Source organism: Onychostoma macrolepis, chromosome 08, assembly GCF_012432095.1.
Source record: "Onychostoma macrolepis isolate SWU-2019 chromosome 08, ASM1243209v1, whole genome shotgun sequence".
Taxonomy (NCBI): Eukaryota; Metazoa; Chordata; class Actinopteri; order Cypriniformes; family Cyprinidae; genus Onychostoma; species Onychostoma macrolepis.
In genome coordinates, this window is record NC_081162.1 from 11,543,037 (window position 1) to 11,561,365 (window position 18,329).

The 18,329-nt window shown below is 36.7% G+C and overlaps 1 protein-coding gene across 8 annotated transcripts; it reads right to left on the minus strand.

Moving 5' to 3' along the window:
* Positions 1–164: 164 nt before the first annotated feature.
* Positions 165–15,563, minus strand: mthfd2l (methylenetetrahydrofolate dehydrogenase (NADP+ dependent) 2 like). 8 transcript variants are annotated; one of them, XM_058784577.1, is made up of 14 exons: positions 15,358–15,563; positions 14,819–15,003; positions 13,799–13,921; positions 13,413–13,565; positions 9,734–9,841; positions 7,413–7,505; positions 6,251–6,376; positions 5,004–5,071; positions 2,479–2,584; positions 2,238–2,351; positions 2,020–2,118; positions 1,466–1,586; positions 995–1,147; positions 165–787 (listed from the first exon to the last, which is right to left on the minus strand). In XM_058784577.1, the coding sequence occupies exons 1-14, from the start codon at positions 15,495–15,497 to the stop codon at positions 733–735; spliced, it is 1,644 nt and encodes a 547-aa protein (XP_058640560.1). In that variant the 5' UTR covers positions 15,498–15,563; the 3' UTR covers positions 165–732. The 8 variants fall into 8 exon arrangements, 7 of the variants coding, with proteins under 7 accessions (XP_058640560.1, XP_058640559.1, XP_058640558.1 ...); XM_058784576.1 differs by having other exon boundaries at positions 1,466–1,583; positions 14,819–15,036; XM_058784575.1 differs by having other exon boundaries at positions 14,819–15,036.
* Between the last annotated feature and the right edge of the window lie 2,766 nt (positions 15,564–18,329).

The window sequence follows — 18,329 nt, forward strand, 5'->3', positions numbered from 1 at the left end:
ATCTTTTAATAAAATAATAGCATCTGCTTTTCATTTTTCAAGCAATTTATAACATGAAACCCTGCAATATATTTGCTGTTATTGTGTTTAATAACGCTTGAGCTGAGATCATTAAAATCATAGTGCAACATTGCAACAATAATTTCAGACATTTTCACTGTTTTCTTTTTTCTTCTTTTTTTTTATTTTAGGTGAAAATTTTATACAAATTTGTCAATAAATAAATATCTGATACAAATACATTAGCACCGTTTAGGTTTTATATTTAGTATTATCATGTTTATAGCTGTGCAATAAATACCTATGTGCGCTTACATAATACATTCATAACGGAAACAGTGTAGGGCATTTTCTTATGAATAACCAAAAATTAATCTGATTGACAGTTCTACATGCAGTTCTTAAATGACAGTAAATTATTTTTACATTACAGTGCACAAGTTATAGTATAACTTGTAATTAATATAAAATAATTGTGTTGAACAACCTGCATTTTCCCATTATGACAGCTATTGTAATAAATTACATTGATTAATGTGTCCTTTGTGGAACACGGAGATCACAAAGTGTTTCTTTGCAATTCTTGCTCTGTTCTCTAGAGGGTGTTGTGTCTCTACTCCACAGTCTGGCCTGTCTTGCTGGTAGAATCAGTCCTTGATGTTTTGCCCTCCTTCCCGTCTTAGGCCTAAAAGCACTTTACTTAAGAGCATAAATTATATCTGGCCAAATAAATTAAACAGAGTTTTCAGAGCCATAGTTCTTGTAGGGTGGTGATGACTTCCGACACCTGTGAGGTATAAACAAGAAAATATTTAAACATTCAATGAATGCTTCAATTGTCATTGATTTACAAAAGTTGCTTGATAATATTACATTTAAAGTTTAAGTAATTAAATAAAAATTCAAAATATAGAAATAAATGAAAAATAAATCAATAAACAAAGCAGTTGCTACTTGAATAATAAAAGCCTAAACGCTGTAATCAGGATTTTACCTTTTCTTTAAACAGCAGTACATCAGTCCGACGAGGATTCCCAGTAATAAAACTACACCACAGCTAATTCCAATGACTTTTTCAGGACTAGACGATTGTTGGGTGTCCAAAACAGCATTTTCACAGCGCATACCGCTGTACATTTTGTCACACCTAAAGACAGTAGAAAAATTGCATTTGTTAGCAAGAATCCATCGTTTAAAGACTCTATGAAATGGCCTGTTGACTACAGTTATTTTTCCATATGTTGATTCCTTGTGAAACAGGAAATTTGGGTGTGACATATCTAAGAGATCATCCCATTTTGTAAACATCCACAAGGCTTTATTCACATCACAGCCACAACCCAAACTTTGCAACTTGCTAGTCTGCTAATCAAACAAACATGAACTAGATAATCAAGACCTGATCAGTGTCAATTGATTGATGGGATCTTTAATGTATTGAGTTGTTTTTGGTGGCTGGTCTCACCGGCAGATAGGGGTGTCCAGCTCGGAGGAGTAGGAACATGCACCGTTGACACAGAATCCCTCATGTTCTGAACCGCAGGGCCTTTGAATAGCCAAAACTCGCGGTTCTTCTCCACTTCCTGCTGATAGACACCCACACACACCCAGACAGTTAAGTATGAAGGATTGTGATTTTAATGGATAGGCATTCAGACTTGTGTCCACATGCCAAAGAACCTGCATTCTTAGCGCAGTGCATATTTGAAATTGCATGCTTGCTCATTTCATATAAAACAAAGGGTCACACTTTATTTCAGTAGCTAGTCCACTTTTAGACATTATACTAACTAGAAGTAACTTAGCAACTACATGTCGACAAACTATAATTCGAGTATATATACAGAGAGAGAGAGAAAGAGAGAGATAATAAATTATAGTCAAATAGAAAACAGTTCTTTTAACTGTTTTACTGTATTTTTTTGATCAAATAAATGCAGCCTGATAACAGACATTTTCAAAAAACAATAAAAAGTCGCAGTCTTTTGAAATAATTAAATATAATGTTGAAGTACTTGCCATTACTGTGTGTTGTGTTGTATAGGATCACATCCTCTGACTTCTCCTTAGTGTCTCCAAGTCCAGAGAAGACGGCTAACACCACCATCAATCCAAGTACTGATAGAGTTTTAAGATTACATTTTAGTAACTATACTTCATCTTTAAAGTATTAGACAGTCATTTTGTTGCAAGCTCCTTATTATCTATTTTGTTTTATGAAAAGTATTATGACTCACCCTGATAGTGCAAACACCTTTTATCCACTTGTTGTGTCATGCTGTGGCCCAAATACAGGTTCAGTTTGACTGGAGATTCTGAGTTTGTCCGGTTTTCCTCAAACTTCTGCTGTTCTCCAAATGAAAGTGGTTTTTCCTCACAATTTATACTATCCTTCTATATCCTTTTCTGCGTCACTAATGGCAGCCAATCATTTTAACTAGTAACAGGAACTGCAGTGATTCCAGTGATTACCCATACCTGTACAATGCTCCGCATCACTTCCTGGTCCACAGGCAAGCAGCGTGCACAGGCGTGTTTTTGCCCCCACATTTTTTTTTTCAGTGTCCAAAGTATTTGCCTGCAGCTGCAAAAACAGGCTTCTGACATAGTTATTGGCACAAGTGATATTAAAGAAAAGTCTAATTACAGATACAGTCAAAGTATAATTTGTTTTACTCACACTCATGTCCCATTACGCTTCTGTCACATAATGATAGCAAGAAGTATTCCCGAAAAAATTAAAAAAATTGCATCCTATTTTGGATGCTTTGCACATTTTTACACATTTTATTCTTTTTTTGGGTAGTAACTTTGTCAATTAGTTTTTTATTAATTACAATTAAAAAATAAGCTTTTTCATGTACTAAACTCTGCAGTCTATATAACTTTTGCCTGTAACTTGTAACCAGCAGTTTGACATCAGTTATTTCATATTCAGTTATTTCATATTTTTAAGCGTTTATGTGGAAAGACATAACTTAGCAATTAAATATTTTAAAGATTTGGAAAGATCCATTCGGAATATTTATCTCAACAGCAAATTGAATATGTTAAGTATATAACATAACAAGCAACAATCTTAAATTATTGGCACGGTCAATGATCTAACTGATTTCCCAAATTCTAATTTAGTTTTTTAGTGTTTTTTTTTGTTTTTTTTAAATTTGATCTGTAATCAGATGGGGGTTTGATGTTGGATCAATGCTATTTGGTACATTATCCATCGTTTTCAAAAAAAAAAGAAAAAAAAAGAAAAACATTATTTACTTACCCTCATATCGTTCTAAACTTACTTTCCTCTTAGAAGACATTTTTAAGGATGTTGGTAACCAAAACATTTTGGGTACTAACTTCCATTCTATTTCTCAAAATGTCCTGTTTTATGCTTCACAGGAGGAAGTCATACAGGTTTGGAACGACATGCGGGTGCGAGTGAATGATGATAATGTTGGTTTTTGAGTAAACTATGCCATGAACAGGTTCATTAATGAAGACTCTTTCATTCACAGTTTCTTCTTGTAAACCACCAATATTTAAGAACAACAAGAATCAAATGCCTTTTTAGAGAGCCACAGACTGAAATAAGTATATTGATTTCTGAATTGAAATCTTTAGCAATACTAGAGCCTTAAAAAGGGATGGTTTACCAAAAATTAAAGTCCTGTCATCATTTATTCCCTCTCAAAAGACGTTAGTCAGAATATCTGAGCTGATCTCTTAGCGAGTGGTGACCAAAAATGACAAAAAGCACCGTAAAAGTAGTCCATATGACTTCTGCCGTATCTCTTAAATCTCATTCAGATTCGCATATATTTCCACACCAAGACATGTCACGCCACGTTTGACATCAATGGCGCCAAACGTCATGGTTTTTGCTTGCTATTCTTGAGTTTTACACATGAAGGGATGCTTTTCATTGAATAGTGACTTAAAATTCTGGTCTGTTCCTCATACAAAGATATTATATTTTAGAACTTCAGAAGCATGCAAGTAGCACAAAATAATGTGACTTCACTTTCAAATCATTTTTATATTTCCCAGTTTTTTTATAGCGCAAAATATGTCCACGAAATGTCTCTGGGAAACATCGGATATATTGAAATTTATATTTTTTATTGGCAGTTTGAATGTAAAGGACCCAAAATGCCAAAAAAAAAAGTGTTTAATGTCAAGAACATGCCATAAACCACACTAATAAATAAAGCAGAAAAATAATATGAAATACTTCATAGGGCTAAAAATCATACATACAAGCTATTTATACCAAAACTAGGATTTTTTTTAAACAAAAACACATTTATGCATAATAAACAATATATAAATAATACCTTAAATAGGTAGATGAATAAATATTAAATACAGCAGCATCCTTGTGTTATTTTTTGCCATTTTGTTGTTTTGAATTCAAACTACACTTTTAAAATAATTTCCTGAGAAAATGTATTAATGTCCCGTTTGTCTCAGTGTCAACAGATTCATCTGTCAGATATCTGAGAACCATCTATTACCCTGCCATGAGGCCACCTGTTGAGCAGCCAGTCAAGTCGTACCGAAACTCTCTGTGAGGATGATGCAACTAAGTCTTTCGGCTTCACTCATGCATTGTCAGGGAGGTAATGTTACACTTGCACAGTAAACCCTCCTTATTTTCTCGGCTCTGACAAAATAATAATAATGTAGCAAAGGCGACAGCTTCTTAGAATCAGTGAGGAGGCATCTCTCTAATTTTTACAGAGTTGAGAAACAAATTAGGGTGTAGTAACTGTCATAGCCATGCATGGCTACCGTGCCAGCTAGAACGGCCTGTTACAGCTTGCCGACGGGCAGGGAAGGATGTTGTAGAGGAGACTTGCAGGGGCTTGCGTTTTTAATCAAGATACGGACAAATAGTGCCAATTAAAGTATGCAGACTGAAGTGCTTCTTGTCCACCCATAATGGCAGGTTTTATGTTTGTTCAGTATGTTGGAGCATTTTTGGCAGCAGTGACTGTGTTTTTCATTACCATGGCGATGGTCATTGGGCCGACTCCTCCAGGCACAGGAGTGATGAATCCAGCCTTCTCCTTCACAGCTGATTAGGGAGACAAAAACAAACCGTGTCTTAAATAACACTAAGAGCTCTGTCTAAGCCAAGAATTTCTTTTATACTTCTAAGAGAAAAGAAATCAAACTATAAATCGTGTTGCTAAGTGACTTTCAACCAACACACTATGAGCCAAACAGAGCCCTAGAGGGGATTGAGACTAACTGACGCACATGCAAAATTATTATAACAGATCACTCAAAAATGAATGAAATTCTAGCATTCCAAACCCTTACTATTTACCTTCCTTCTTGAGAGAGAGACTGAATTATAAATCATTATTCACTATTCACTGAAAACTGGTTAATTTATGAATTACATTGATTCGGTTTGAAGTTAAACTCACTGACTTGCTGTCGTAACAGCCCAGTGGAGGGACAAACTCTGGTTTCACACAAAGCTGACTTCAGCAGACTTGTAAAACAGTTTACTAAAAGTTACTTTTATGGTGATTTTCCACCCTTTTTGAGGCTTGAAGCTCATCACCTTTTGTGATGGTCATATGGATTTGGAATAACATGAGGGTGAGTAATGAATTATTTTAAGGTGGTTAATAAAACCATTAACTATGACTTTGCCTCAATAAACTCCTAATTTGCTGCTTATTAACAGTTAGTAAAGTAGTTGTTAAGTTTAGGTATTAGGGATGTAGAATATGGTCATGCAGAATATGTGCTTTAAAAGTACTAATCAACAGCCAATATGTTAATAATAGGCATAATAAGCAACTAGTTAATAGTGAGAATTTGTCCCTATACTAAAGTGTTACCAAGAATTGCAAATTCCATTTTTGGATGAACCAACACTAAAGTGTCACCAACATTGGTGATTTTATTGTTTACTAAAACCTAAAACTATAAAAAATGTATGTTTTCATTTAACTAAAATAATGCTGAATTAAAATATTTAAAAAAATGGAAATGCTGAAGATGAACTACTAAGTTATCAAGTCAATAAAATAATAAATTACAGCAAAACAAAAAATAAATAAAAATGACAAAAGAACACAACAAAATTACTAAAACATTAAAATTACATTTAAAACTGAAAATATAAAAATACAAGCAAATTCCAAATATTAATAAATACTACAATAGTAGTAAAATAATATTAAAATAACACTTAACCAGTACTGTAAGAATGCAAAGGCAGTCATGTGTCATTTACCTTCAAAATCCACATCTCCAACAAGACGAAGTTTACCAGTGACCGGGTCCTGCATGCGGTTGATGCCGACATCAATAACCGCAGCTCCCTCTTTTACCATATCTGCCGTTATTAAGTGAGGCACACCTGTTGTTACAGAATAAGGTCAACTGTTCACAAAAACAAATTCTCTTAAGAACACAATATTTTCTTTATCTTATTAAATTATTACTATTTATGTATACTATAGACTACAATTTTAGAATAACAGAACACAGGTTTGAATAAAATACAGATAATGTTCAAACTCATTCAAACTTGATTTGTACTGTATTTCTTAATATGTTGCATAACCAAAGTCTAAGTAAAGGATAATACAGTCAGCTAATCACTGCTTACTGTACATTATCCTACTTATTACGTGGCTACTTACCAAATAAATAAATACATGGACGTAATGAATTAATAAATTATACAGTTTAGCTGTCATTACACAATGATATTTGACCAATCAAAATTGAGTATTCTTGTCACGAATCTGGTCTGCACTCCCGTTCATTCACCACTAGAGGTCACCCGCTCACCACATGGACTTTCACACCACACATCACATGGACTGCATTTCCCATCAGCCATCTCACCAATCACACGCACACAGCTGTCACCAATCACTCATTGCACTAATCACAGGCACACCTGATCACACAGCATCACTGATCACACACACTATTTCAACCCTGGACATTCTCTCCCTCGTTGCCGAGTATTGTACGCATTATTGCTGCCCTACAGAGCCCTATTAGTTTTCCTTGCCTTGCCTTGCCTTGCCTTGCCTTGCCTTGCCTTGCCTTGCCTAGCCTAGCCTAGCCTAGCCTAGCCTAGCCTTTGTCGGATTGTGTTTTCCCCTGCCTGGACTATCGCTCAAGTTTTGGATTACCTCTCTTGTCTAGCCCTCTTGATACTGTTCGCTGTCGCCTGACCCACGCCTGTTTCAGATAACTCTTTGCATTGCCTTCATATACCTGTCTGCCATTGTTTGACCCTGCCTGTTTGACCACGTCTCTGTTACCAAATAAAGTCTGCAAATGGATCCGCACGCCTCTCGTCTCGTCAGCCCTGTTACAATTATAGACAGCCATGTAATAATATTACAGAATATCTGACCAGGACACAAAGAGCTGACCTGCAGCCGCAATCACTATATCAGCCAGACTGGCAAGTTCCTTCAGTCGTGGTAGAGGAGTGCATCTATGAGCCATGATAACTGTGGCATCACCTGAAAAATATAATACTCATCAGGAGTATTTATTTATTAGTTTATTTCATCTTTGAATGTAATATAATATGTTTTTAGTTAGTTAAACATAGTCTCAGATTTAACATTTGATTGCCATGCACACCTTTCCAGTATATCATTTCCAGAAAATCAATGTTAAAACATTTAAACATTTAAACATTTCATAGTATTTAATTATGTGCAGGCAACAGGAAATTCATGCCATTTTTGAAGTGCCAACTCCCATCTTTTATTCATTCCACACATTCTTTTACGAAAAATGTTCATGGTTGTTTCCGCTCACCAACAAGATTACATTCGTAAGCAGAAATTCCCAGAACGTGTAACTTCATGCTGTAACACCACCACATCAACTAAAAGCTAGCAAATTTGGCTAACCACAGGTTACATTCAGTGGAATTAACATAGCTGTAACTCCATGGATGTAATAACTAAAAATGACGGGAATGATTAATCATAATGCAATACTCATCCTGTCACAGAACCTCAACATTAGACATATTTAAGAGGTTTTGCCAAAACCTTGACATTTTTTCAGGCAATCACAGGTTCACCTTTTATACTATAAGGCTATGAGTCTCAAAAAAATGGAAGCAGAACTGATTCAGGGCTGCTTCTCTCATTGTGAAAGGAATTTCATACATGTTAGAGCAAAAAACTTCCAATCAAATTTCACAACTCACTTCAAACATGGCTTGAATATTACCTGTTGAAATCATCAAAATCTTGCACAAACCTAATCCTAATTACTGATATCTATATAAATGAATCCTCTAACAGCTATACAGTTCCAGAAAAAGAAAGAAATAAACATCCGGTCTCTCCCTTTCCTTTATTCCAAGAAGCAAATCAAATCTTTAAACAAAACTTGAGTTAAAACATGAACTGATCTTGTTTCTGGAGACATGCCAATCAAAAGTTATGTTGCACTATCAAACATGTTTCAATGTGAGTTAACTATTCAACTATTACAACACTATTCAACCTTTATAAAAAAAAAAAAAACTACTCAAAACTATTTGGGAATAATAGGTTCAAGGTGATATTTTAATCACTGTTTAATTCAATGCAAAGTAATAGGGATTTTTGAAAACAACATGTTTAGTTTGCATGTCTTTATTTGTATTCTGTTTTCACATGCAGTATAAGTGGATTTTAAAACAAACAGTATACTACCGCCTATTATATATTTGATATATAACATATAACGGTAACACTTTACAATAAGGTTCATGAGTTAACATTTGTTAACAACATTAGTAAACATGAACTAAGAATGAACAATACTTCTGCAGCATTTATTAATCTTAGTTCATGTTAATTTCAGCATTTACTAATGCATTATTAAAATCACAATTTGTGTTTGTTAACATTAGTTAATGCACTGTGAACTAACATGAATAAACTATGAACAACTGTATTTTCATTAACTAACATTAACAAAGATTAATAAATAGTGTAATAAATGCATTGTTCATTGTTTGTTCGTGTTAGTTAATACATTAACTAATGTTAACAAATGACACCTTATTGTAAAGTGTTACCCATATAACTATATGGTTAAGGATGAACGTTGTTTTCTAAGCAGTTTTCCATTACAGGTTATTGGTAAAATGTTAATTTTTGATAGTAATCATGTGACAGCATGCGTCATCAGCGGCAACATCCAGAGTTCATTCTGTGAATTTGTCATTCGCCATGATCTCACTCCCCTTCAAAAAGCGAGGTGACTGGGTTGTAGATTATTGATTGAAATTCTGAAAATGTGCCTTTTGAAAACATCGCAATGAAAAAAACAGCAAAATAAAAACAAAGTTTTACTTTTCACAGAATGATCAGTTTGCTGTAACTACTTGTACTTTCAAACCAAACATTGTTGATAAAAAAAACAACGCTACGTTCATCATAAAAAATTATAAAATCTCATTGCATTCTGCTTTTTGGCACAGTTTCCTTGTTTAGATTTTTGGGAAATGTAAGTGCTGGTGTAATTTCTTAAATGTAAATTTTCATGAATATTGTAACAAGAAAATTAAATAAAAAAGGGTTAAAACTGAGTATAGTGCAATGTGAATTGTAGGATGCTGCTTGGCACTCCAACTGCAAACACTTCTATTTATACTATATAAGATTTCAAAAATAAAAATACTAAAAAAAAAAATAAATAAATAATAATAATAATAATAAGGTAATGACAGAAATCTCACCTCCCGGCCGTTCATGGTTTCTATCCGAATGCAGCAGCATTGCGATAGGCATTCCTACATTCTTGGAGCGCCCAACAACAAGCACATTTTTTCCAACTGTTTCAATGCCTGAAAAAAGGGACATTTGCTAGCATTCAAAAGTTTGGAATAATTCATATTTTTCAATGTTTTTAAAGGAAGTCTCTTATGGTCACCAAGTTTGCAGTTAAAAAAACTGTGATATTGTGAAATATTACAATTTAAAATAACTGTTTTCTATTCAAATATATTTTAAAATATTTATTTCCTGTGATGGCAGACCTAAGTTTTCAGCAACCATTACTTCAGTCTAATCATTCTAATACACTTTGGTACTCAAGAAACATTTCTTATTAGTATCAGTGTTAAAAATAGTTCCCTTTCGAGGGAACTTCGAACTGCGTCCTCTAGGGGGAACACCGTCAGCGTGACCTGTGTCTGAAGCATATATACAAAAACACCACATGTTGGCCGGCGACAGCGAGCCTTGAGTCGCATGATGATGATGATGCGATCTCTCTGACATTGTCTGATCCAGCGGCTAGTGCTCTGCTGGGTTATGCCCAGGAAGAGCAGGAGATGTCTGAGGGAGAAGAAGTTGAGGGCCAAGATGGTGGCGCCGTGGGGTCGTCTCGATGAGCGTTATCTTTCTGGCCATAACCCCCCAGCTCGAGTGAGCCACCCATTTCTTCCTGATCTCCATGCGGAGGTTGAGAGGGAATGGAAAAAGCCTTTTTCTCTCGCATTCATAGGTTTCAGAATACCAGTTATGCTAACATTGAGGGGATGCATGAAAACGGCTATGAGGGGATGCCCCCTGTGGAAGAGACGCTAGCCAGCTATCTCTCTGTGGGCGAGACATCCTCTCTCAAGGCTTCCTCCTTGCCATCTAAGCCCCTTCAGGAAACATCTCGCTTAAATGGCAGGGCATACACAGCAGCAGGTCAGGCTGTCGCTTCGTTGCACACGATGGCGGTACTTCAGGCATACCAGGCTGATCTGCTGAAAGACCTGGATAAGGGTCAGGGCTTGTCACCTGATGAAGTAGCTGAGCTGCGCCGCACCACGGATTTGGCTCTCCGTGCCACTAAGCAGGCCGCCACTGCTATGGGCAGGTCTATGGTGGCCATGGTGGTAACGGAGAGATATCTGTGGGTGAATCTGGCAGATGTTGGGAAGAAAGAGAAGGGCTTTCTTCTCTATGCTCCAGTCTTGCCTTCCGAGCTTTTCGGTACCTCCGTCGAGATGGTGGTCGAGAAGTTTAGGGAGGCGAAGGCATGCTCAGCGGCCTTCAAAACCTTCCAAGAAGGTCCAGGTCTGAGGTCTCCCCTCTAATTCCCCTGCAACCACCGTTGATTCCACCTGACCGAGGTGGGGTGGGAACCTAGAAACCTGCTTTCAAAAAAATGTTAATAAAAAAAATTAAAAAAACATTGCAGTCTCTATGCTGGACTTATGATGTTTTGGTTAAGTTCTATGTTTCATAGAAACTACCTTACTGATGGTCCGGACCCGACTCTTTGGAATGTGCTTCTCCCCTGCTAGGGTGTAAGTAAATAGCCCACTATTGTGGCAGCTTCTCTGGAGGGCTACCGGATTTTTAGGCCAGTGGTCGAGCTAGCTTAGCTCCCCTCACCATAGAGGGTCATCTTTGAGCATGCCGCTCCCTTCTGAGCGTCTGAGTTCCCTTTCATACTGAGAGTTCAGTTCTCCGCTCCCCAGAGCTCTGTGATAGAATACCCTCCTTGTTGGTAGAGCTAGCATTGCGCCCCTCATCATAGAGGGTCACCTATGAGCATGCCGCTCCCTTCTGAGCGTCTGAGTTCCCTCTCATGCTGAGAGTTGGGTTCTCCACTCCCCCAGAGCCTTGTAACCCTATGCTCTCCAGAACCCTAGAATGTTTTTTACAATCCATGTTATGGTAAGATCGCACACCAAGTGTTTTGCGGTCTTTCTAAAATCCTGTACGGTATGGGTTACGCGCTGCGGCTTCGTGTCCTTTCTTTGTGTCGGTCAGGCCACGGTTACACCTTGGGCCCCACTCTACCTATGTATCCCCAGCGATACTGACTTGAACAGGGTGTTGCTACCAAGGATCTGTTGAGACAGTTCCTTCAGCGAGCTCATGCAGAGCAAGCAGTAGCCCCTGGGTGATAGGCCAAGACCTAGTTACTATCCTAGGCGCTTGGTCATATCCCCTTAAAGAAATCTCTGCTTCTGATTCCAAGCCTTTGAGCTCTACCCTGGGTCCAGGAGGCCCGGCCCCTAACAGGTAAGTTCTGGGGTATGCAGCTCAGGTTTTTTGGTCGAAGGGGATAATGTCACTGACAGCCGTCGAACTGTCCCAGGGGCAACTCCCTTAGCCGGGTAGAGTTGGTACTTAGTGCTCGCCTTTTGTGCCTGGCTTTGCACTCCCCTCAGCATGGTGGTGTGGGTATTCCGTTCCCCATAGCGACCCCCAGAGGACGCAGTTCGAAGTTCCCTCGAAAGGGAATGTCTCAGGTTACATATGTAACCATGGTTCCCTGAGTAGGGAATGAGACACTGCGACCTCTAGGCTCGGTGCCATGCTTCGGACGCAAGCTTCAGACGAAGAAGTGAATGACGTATTTTCCCGGCGCCCCTTTATACTGTGGTCATGCCGGTAGTGACGTCATAGGCTGTCGCCGGCCAACATGTGGTGTTTTTGTATATATGCTTCAGACACGGGTCACGCTGACAACGTTCCCCATAGCGACCCCTAGAGGACGCAGTGTCTCGTTCCCTACTCAGGGAACCATGGTTACATATGTAACCTGAGACGTTTTTGCTGCTTAATAGTTTTGTGGAAATGGTGATACCATTCAAAAGTTAAAAAATAAATAAATAAATAAAAATACTCTTATTCACCAAGGATGCATTCATTTGATCAGTAACAGATCAGATCAGAACAAGTAACAGTAAAGGCTATGTCAGAAAAGATTTCAAATAAATGCTGTTCTTTTGAGCTTTCTATTCATCAAAGAATCCTGAAAAAATGCATTGGAGTTTGAACAAAAATATTAAACACCAAAATACTGATAATAATAACAACCATTATTAATAACTGATCACCAATAATAATTAGCAGCATATTAGAATTCTTAAGGATCAAGTGAAACTTAAGGATCAAGTGAATACTAGAATAATGGCTGCTGAAAATTAGCTGCTTTTTCATCATAGAAATAAATTAAATTATTTTTAAATATACTAAAATACAAAAAAAAAAAAAATTAAATGAGATAATATTTTACAATATTTAATGTTTGTATTTTTTAATAAAAGAAAATGCAGCCTTGGTGAGCATAAGAGACTTCTTTCATAAACATTACAAAAAAAATGTTAGGTATCCCAAACTTTTGACCACCAGTATAGAATTTGAGTAAACATTTATAACTCAATTTCACAAATGCCCATGGCATGGAAAGACCATCAAAATACAGATATGATTGCAAAGCAATGTTTTCAAATGTGTAAGTAATATAAACTGACATCAGATACTGTTGTTATACCTGCTGCTAACTAATGTAATCCTAGACAACCCAATCACATCTCTGCTGGGGGAGCAATATGAGATGGCTGAGAAACTACTCTACAACTCAAAGAAGATTTTAATGTCAGTTCTCTGAAAGCTATCACAAACCCGTTCTTCTGATGATTTCCCACACTGCCGCTGCTGTGGCTGGCACCATGCACCTCTGGTCCAAGCAGAGTTTCCCAATGTTTACTATGTGGAATCCATCGACGTCTTTTTCTGGGGCGACAGCATTGCATATGGCTCTCTCGTTGATGTGCTCTGCCAGAGAGAGATACATTCAAAATATGAATTCACTATTGCAAACCTGATCCAGATACATTCAGCAAGTTGTGGTTTTATTATAGCTAAAGAAATAGAAAACTACAGTACTTTCACCATTAGATTTAGCTTGTTTCACTACAGTAAAGATCCTGAATGACCCTATTTTTATACGCAATTCACATTTTTTATTAGCAGTTTCACATTTTTGAGCCAGTAGAATAATACAGTACCTGGAAGAGGGAGCTGGACCAGCAGCCCACTGATGCTTCTGTCTCTGTTGAATTTGTCTATCAGTTCCAACATCTCTTCCTGAGATACTGATGATGGCCTGAAGATTGTGCTGCTTGACATGCCTTATCAAACAAGTACAATTTGAAGAAAAGATTAGTAAACATATGATTCATATTGTACTGTAAAATCAGTGACTTTATGTAAAATTAAAGTAAGCATTAATGCAGAAAAACAGTTGTCTTTGCTTTTAAAAGCAACTTGAAATCTTTATATAAGTTGTTCTATTTTTGATTCAAAGCCAACCTTTGCCTGAGACAATATTTTAAGGCCCTCCTATTTAATGTGATATGCATGGAAGCCTGTTTCTGCCACAGAATAAAAAAATTACAATAAATAAGCTAATTACGACTTTTTATCTTACAGTTCGGACTTTGCAAAATATAAACACAGGACTGTGCAATAGAAACTCCGAATTCTGACTTTTTTCACAATTCCAAGTTTACAACTCGCAATTCTGACCATTTTTCTCAGAATTCTGAATTTACATCTCACAATTGTTTATTAGTTTTAGCCATGAAAAAAAAAAGGTAATTGCCACTTTTTATCTCACAAGTCTGATTTTCTTGCAACTGCGAGTTTATATCTCAAAATCCAGACTTCTCAGAATTGCGAGTTTATATCTTGCAATTTTTACATCTCAGAATTGTGATAAAAAAAAGTCAGAATTGTGAGATAAAAAGTTGCAAATATCTTTTTGATTTTTTTATTCTGTAGTGGAAACGGGCTTCCGTAGATATGTAACTCTGTTACATCTGTTGTATTAAAAAAAAACAACAACTAAAAAATACGATATCAGTATGTATTTTTTAGCATTTTAATTAAGACTATGTTCATTTAAATAAAGACTTATTGGGGGCCCCCCTATAAATTTGCAGAGGCCCCCTAGTGGACCTCTTGCTGAGAACCATTGCTTACATATTAACACGTTGAAGTTTATATTGACTTTGTGTGTTGCTCACCAAGCAGTGAAGCCGCTCGGGTTTTGTTTCTCACATAAGTATGGCTGGCATGATCATCTCCCACCAGTATGACACTAAGATGAGGTCTCCTATTGCCTTGGGCCACTAATTTCGCTATATCACTCTGGACTTCTTTATGGATCTGCCGAGCAAGTTCTGTCCCTGAGACCACAGTAGCAGCATGTCTGTGACAAACATAACATATATGTAACAATACACTGTGACAGACACATGGAGAAATGATCAAAACAAAACCGTTATAATCCATCTGCAATGTATTTAAATCTCTGTTTAAGCATCTCATTGACAGTATCGATTACACCCACATGGTGGCGGAATATTCAAACACACTAAATGTATTTGCTGAATGAATAGCCCTTCGCAAGCAATGACTATATGCCCTGTATGTCATGTTTATATAGATACCGACTCTACAAACCGGATGATAAGCTGTTCCGGTAAGAAAAACACGCGTTTTGCATATGAACGCATGCTAGCTTTGTTTATCTACACCAGGGGGGGGGGAATTAAGTCCTAACCTTATCAGTGACTGACAAAAAGGGCTTCTCCGGTTGACTGTTTTCAGATGAATCCATCGTTTTGATCGACAATGCTGGAAATATGATGTTAATGTCTGTATTCTAGTATAATTCACTGTTAATGCAGTGGAAGCTGCCATAGTAACTGATCACCTGCTCCTCCTCACAGCTCGCGCGTCTCGACGCGTCACACTCAAAACAAAACTATTTCCGGTCCTGTGTTAAAAAGACATAGAACGTCTGCAAAACACAATTTATCGTATTGTCACTATGTGATATAAAAGTTCAATATAAAAATAATAATTTAATGAATACACGTCTATACATGTAGCAGGAAATTCCGCAAAAACCTGATCTAAAAGCCGGCACAGATTTTAAAACAGCCAGAGCATGGCATGTGATATATAGTTCATGTAAATATAATCTCTGAATATATTCTAACCCAAATTATTGAAGTTCTGAAGTGAATGGAGTTATTCAAACTTAGTTTTGGAGCTTATTTCAGCCTTAAATTAGATTCATTTATTAATACCCTGCTAAAAACAACAAAACAAAACAAAAAAAACAATAAATGCCCAATAGGAAACCATCACAGAAATTCCAATGGTTTCCATTAAAATACCACTATAAACCATTAGCTTTTTCCAGTAAAACCATTACAAAATTCCTTTTTGTAGTGTGTTTTAGGCATTTTTCCAATAGGATTTAACATCCCACCAATAGAATCCATCACCAGTAGACACCATTATAGTTTCCATTAAAACCAATACAATTCCCATTATAACTATTAAAACCATTACATTTTCTATTGTGTTTTGGGCAGGGTTCTATTGTTTTTTTTCAGCAGGGTACATATTAGCCTATAAGTTTTTTGAGTTTTTAAGACTTTATTGATTTCCGTAACATGGAAATCCACTATTTTGTAATTCACCCATATTGCCAGAGTTTTCCATGACCGTGGGAAACCTGTATCATTTTACTTAAAATTTAACTCTTTTTTTATTGCTGTCTTGTAAGCACTAGTTTTTCCTTCAGGAAATGCAAATCTAGATTGTATTATGTGTTGAAACTCAATAGGTTTACAGTGTTCGCTTTCCAGGTCATTTACCAAAGTGTAACATCCTAGAACAAAAGGATTAGAACCTTTTAGAAGTAAAACAGCAGTGCCAAATACACAAGACTTTAAAGAAAGTGAAAAATGGAACAAATGAGTTTTGTAATTGTCTATGCTGCGGTTGTCATTCTATGACCTATAAAACTAACCCAAATATATTCTTACCTAACCCAGGGCAGATTGCAATATAGCCTACTGCCCTGAAACAAATGTGCTGTGCCCAGATTCACAGCTGACACATTCTATGAGATTGTATGAGATACTATTAAGCCCACTGGATAACTGTGGGAGAAAATACTATATATCAGTGTACGTATACATGTGTGTGTGTGTTTTAAACTTAGAATTATTCCATGTCCTGATCATTTGATTAAACACTAAGTAAGTTACTATGTCAATGTTTTTGATGTCCAAATGTTCTTTTATGACAGAAAAGGTGGCTGATGAATAATGTGTTTATGTTAAACTCGGTAGCTCTTTAGTATGCAACCCTTGTCTTCTATGCACAGGCTTCATCAGGGCGTTTTCTAAAAGAGAATCCATTATATAAATGGAGGTGAGCGTGATTTCACCAAGTACAACATGTTCCTGGATCAACATCCTTGTTGATCCTGGAATGTCATTCCAATCAACCAATCAGAATTGAGGGATAACTTTTCAGGAAATATAAGTTTTAGGCTTATGATCAAGGTTAGGTGCTTCGACACCCTTGTTAATCAGCTATCATTTCTCACTGATTTTAGGAATAAATTATGGGTAGGGTTAGGTTTAGGGGTAGAGATTGGGTTAAGTCTATATTTTTGGACAAAAATGTTGATCCAGGAACATGTCTTACTTGGCAAAATCACGGCGACCATAAATGGAAGGAGGGGGCCAAGGTTTTTCATATGACATATGACACATTTCACCAACAAATGGATCTTTTAGCCTAAACAACTAAGAAAAGGTCATTGCCCAGTGACTGTATTTTGGAAATGTCAAGAATAAGCCTATTGCTCATGTGCAAATTCAATTTACGTATAAAACAAATCCACCCACCCATTTTTTCCAGCAGTCAGTCTAGTCATTGCATTTGGCTTTCTAGGTACGTGTACCAACTACAGACTAAATTCCATACTGTTTACATTTAGTCTAAAGCTTCCTATCATAGAGTCTGAATTGTTTGAGTGTAAAACTGTTTTATTTTTGGATAAGAACTGTTTCACTTCTACAAGACACTCCAGTGAATTTCTCAGAGTAGGTTTGTTTTTGAAATTCTCTATATATAAAACATACCTTGTAGTTTTGCCAAAAAATCTAATGACCATTTATTGCCCAAGAGGAAAAAAAGAGAGAGAGAATTAATTTAATACACACTGATTTCATAATGTCCCATTCGGGAACACTGTTTTATTTGAAAAGATGAAATACTATGGAGTTATGTTATATTATGAACATTTTTATTTGATAACATTACATCTTCTCAAAATGAACTGTATTTTCATTAGGAGAATTTAGTTCCCATTACAATTTTTGAGTTAAAAAAAAAGTGGAAACAGTAAAGCAATCATTTTACAAAGCCTAAGGAGCCCCGTCTACCCTACATTGCAAAATGTGACCAACAGTCCAAAAGACCCATGTATTCCCAACTTTAACACACAAACATCCTGTGTTTGTGTATTTGTAAACAAACACAGTCATGTGCAATGCTGCAGGCTCGTTAACCTTTGCTATGCTCCGTGTGTCAGCGTGCTCGTGCTCGTGCGCGGGGAGCATAGGGTTAACAGTAGCGTGAGAATTGTGCCAGTCTTCTACAACTCATTCAAACGTATATATGCCACGCCCTCGAACGTAGTTCCAGGGGCTTGACCAATTAGAA

Bases quoted from the DNA above. Each gene is read 5' to 3' on its own strand.
- mthfd2l (XM_058784575.1), bottom strand. From the start codon at position 15,497: ATGGCAGCTTCCACTGCATTAACAGTGAATTATACTAGAATACAGACA. The intron at 2,119-2,237 runs GTGAGTCATAAT...AAACTCTATCAG, and splicing joins AAGGTGTTTGCACTATCAGG to TACTTGGATTGATGGTGGTG. The intron at 1,148-1,465 runs GTGAGACCAGCC...TACTGTCTTTAG, and splicing joins CTGGACACCCCTATCTGCCG to GTGTGACAAAATGTACAGCG.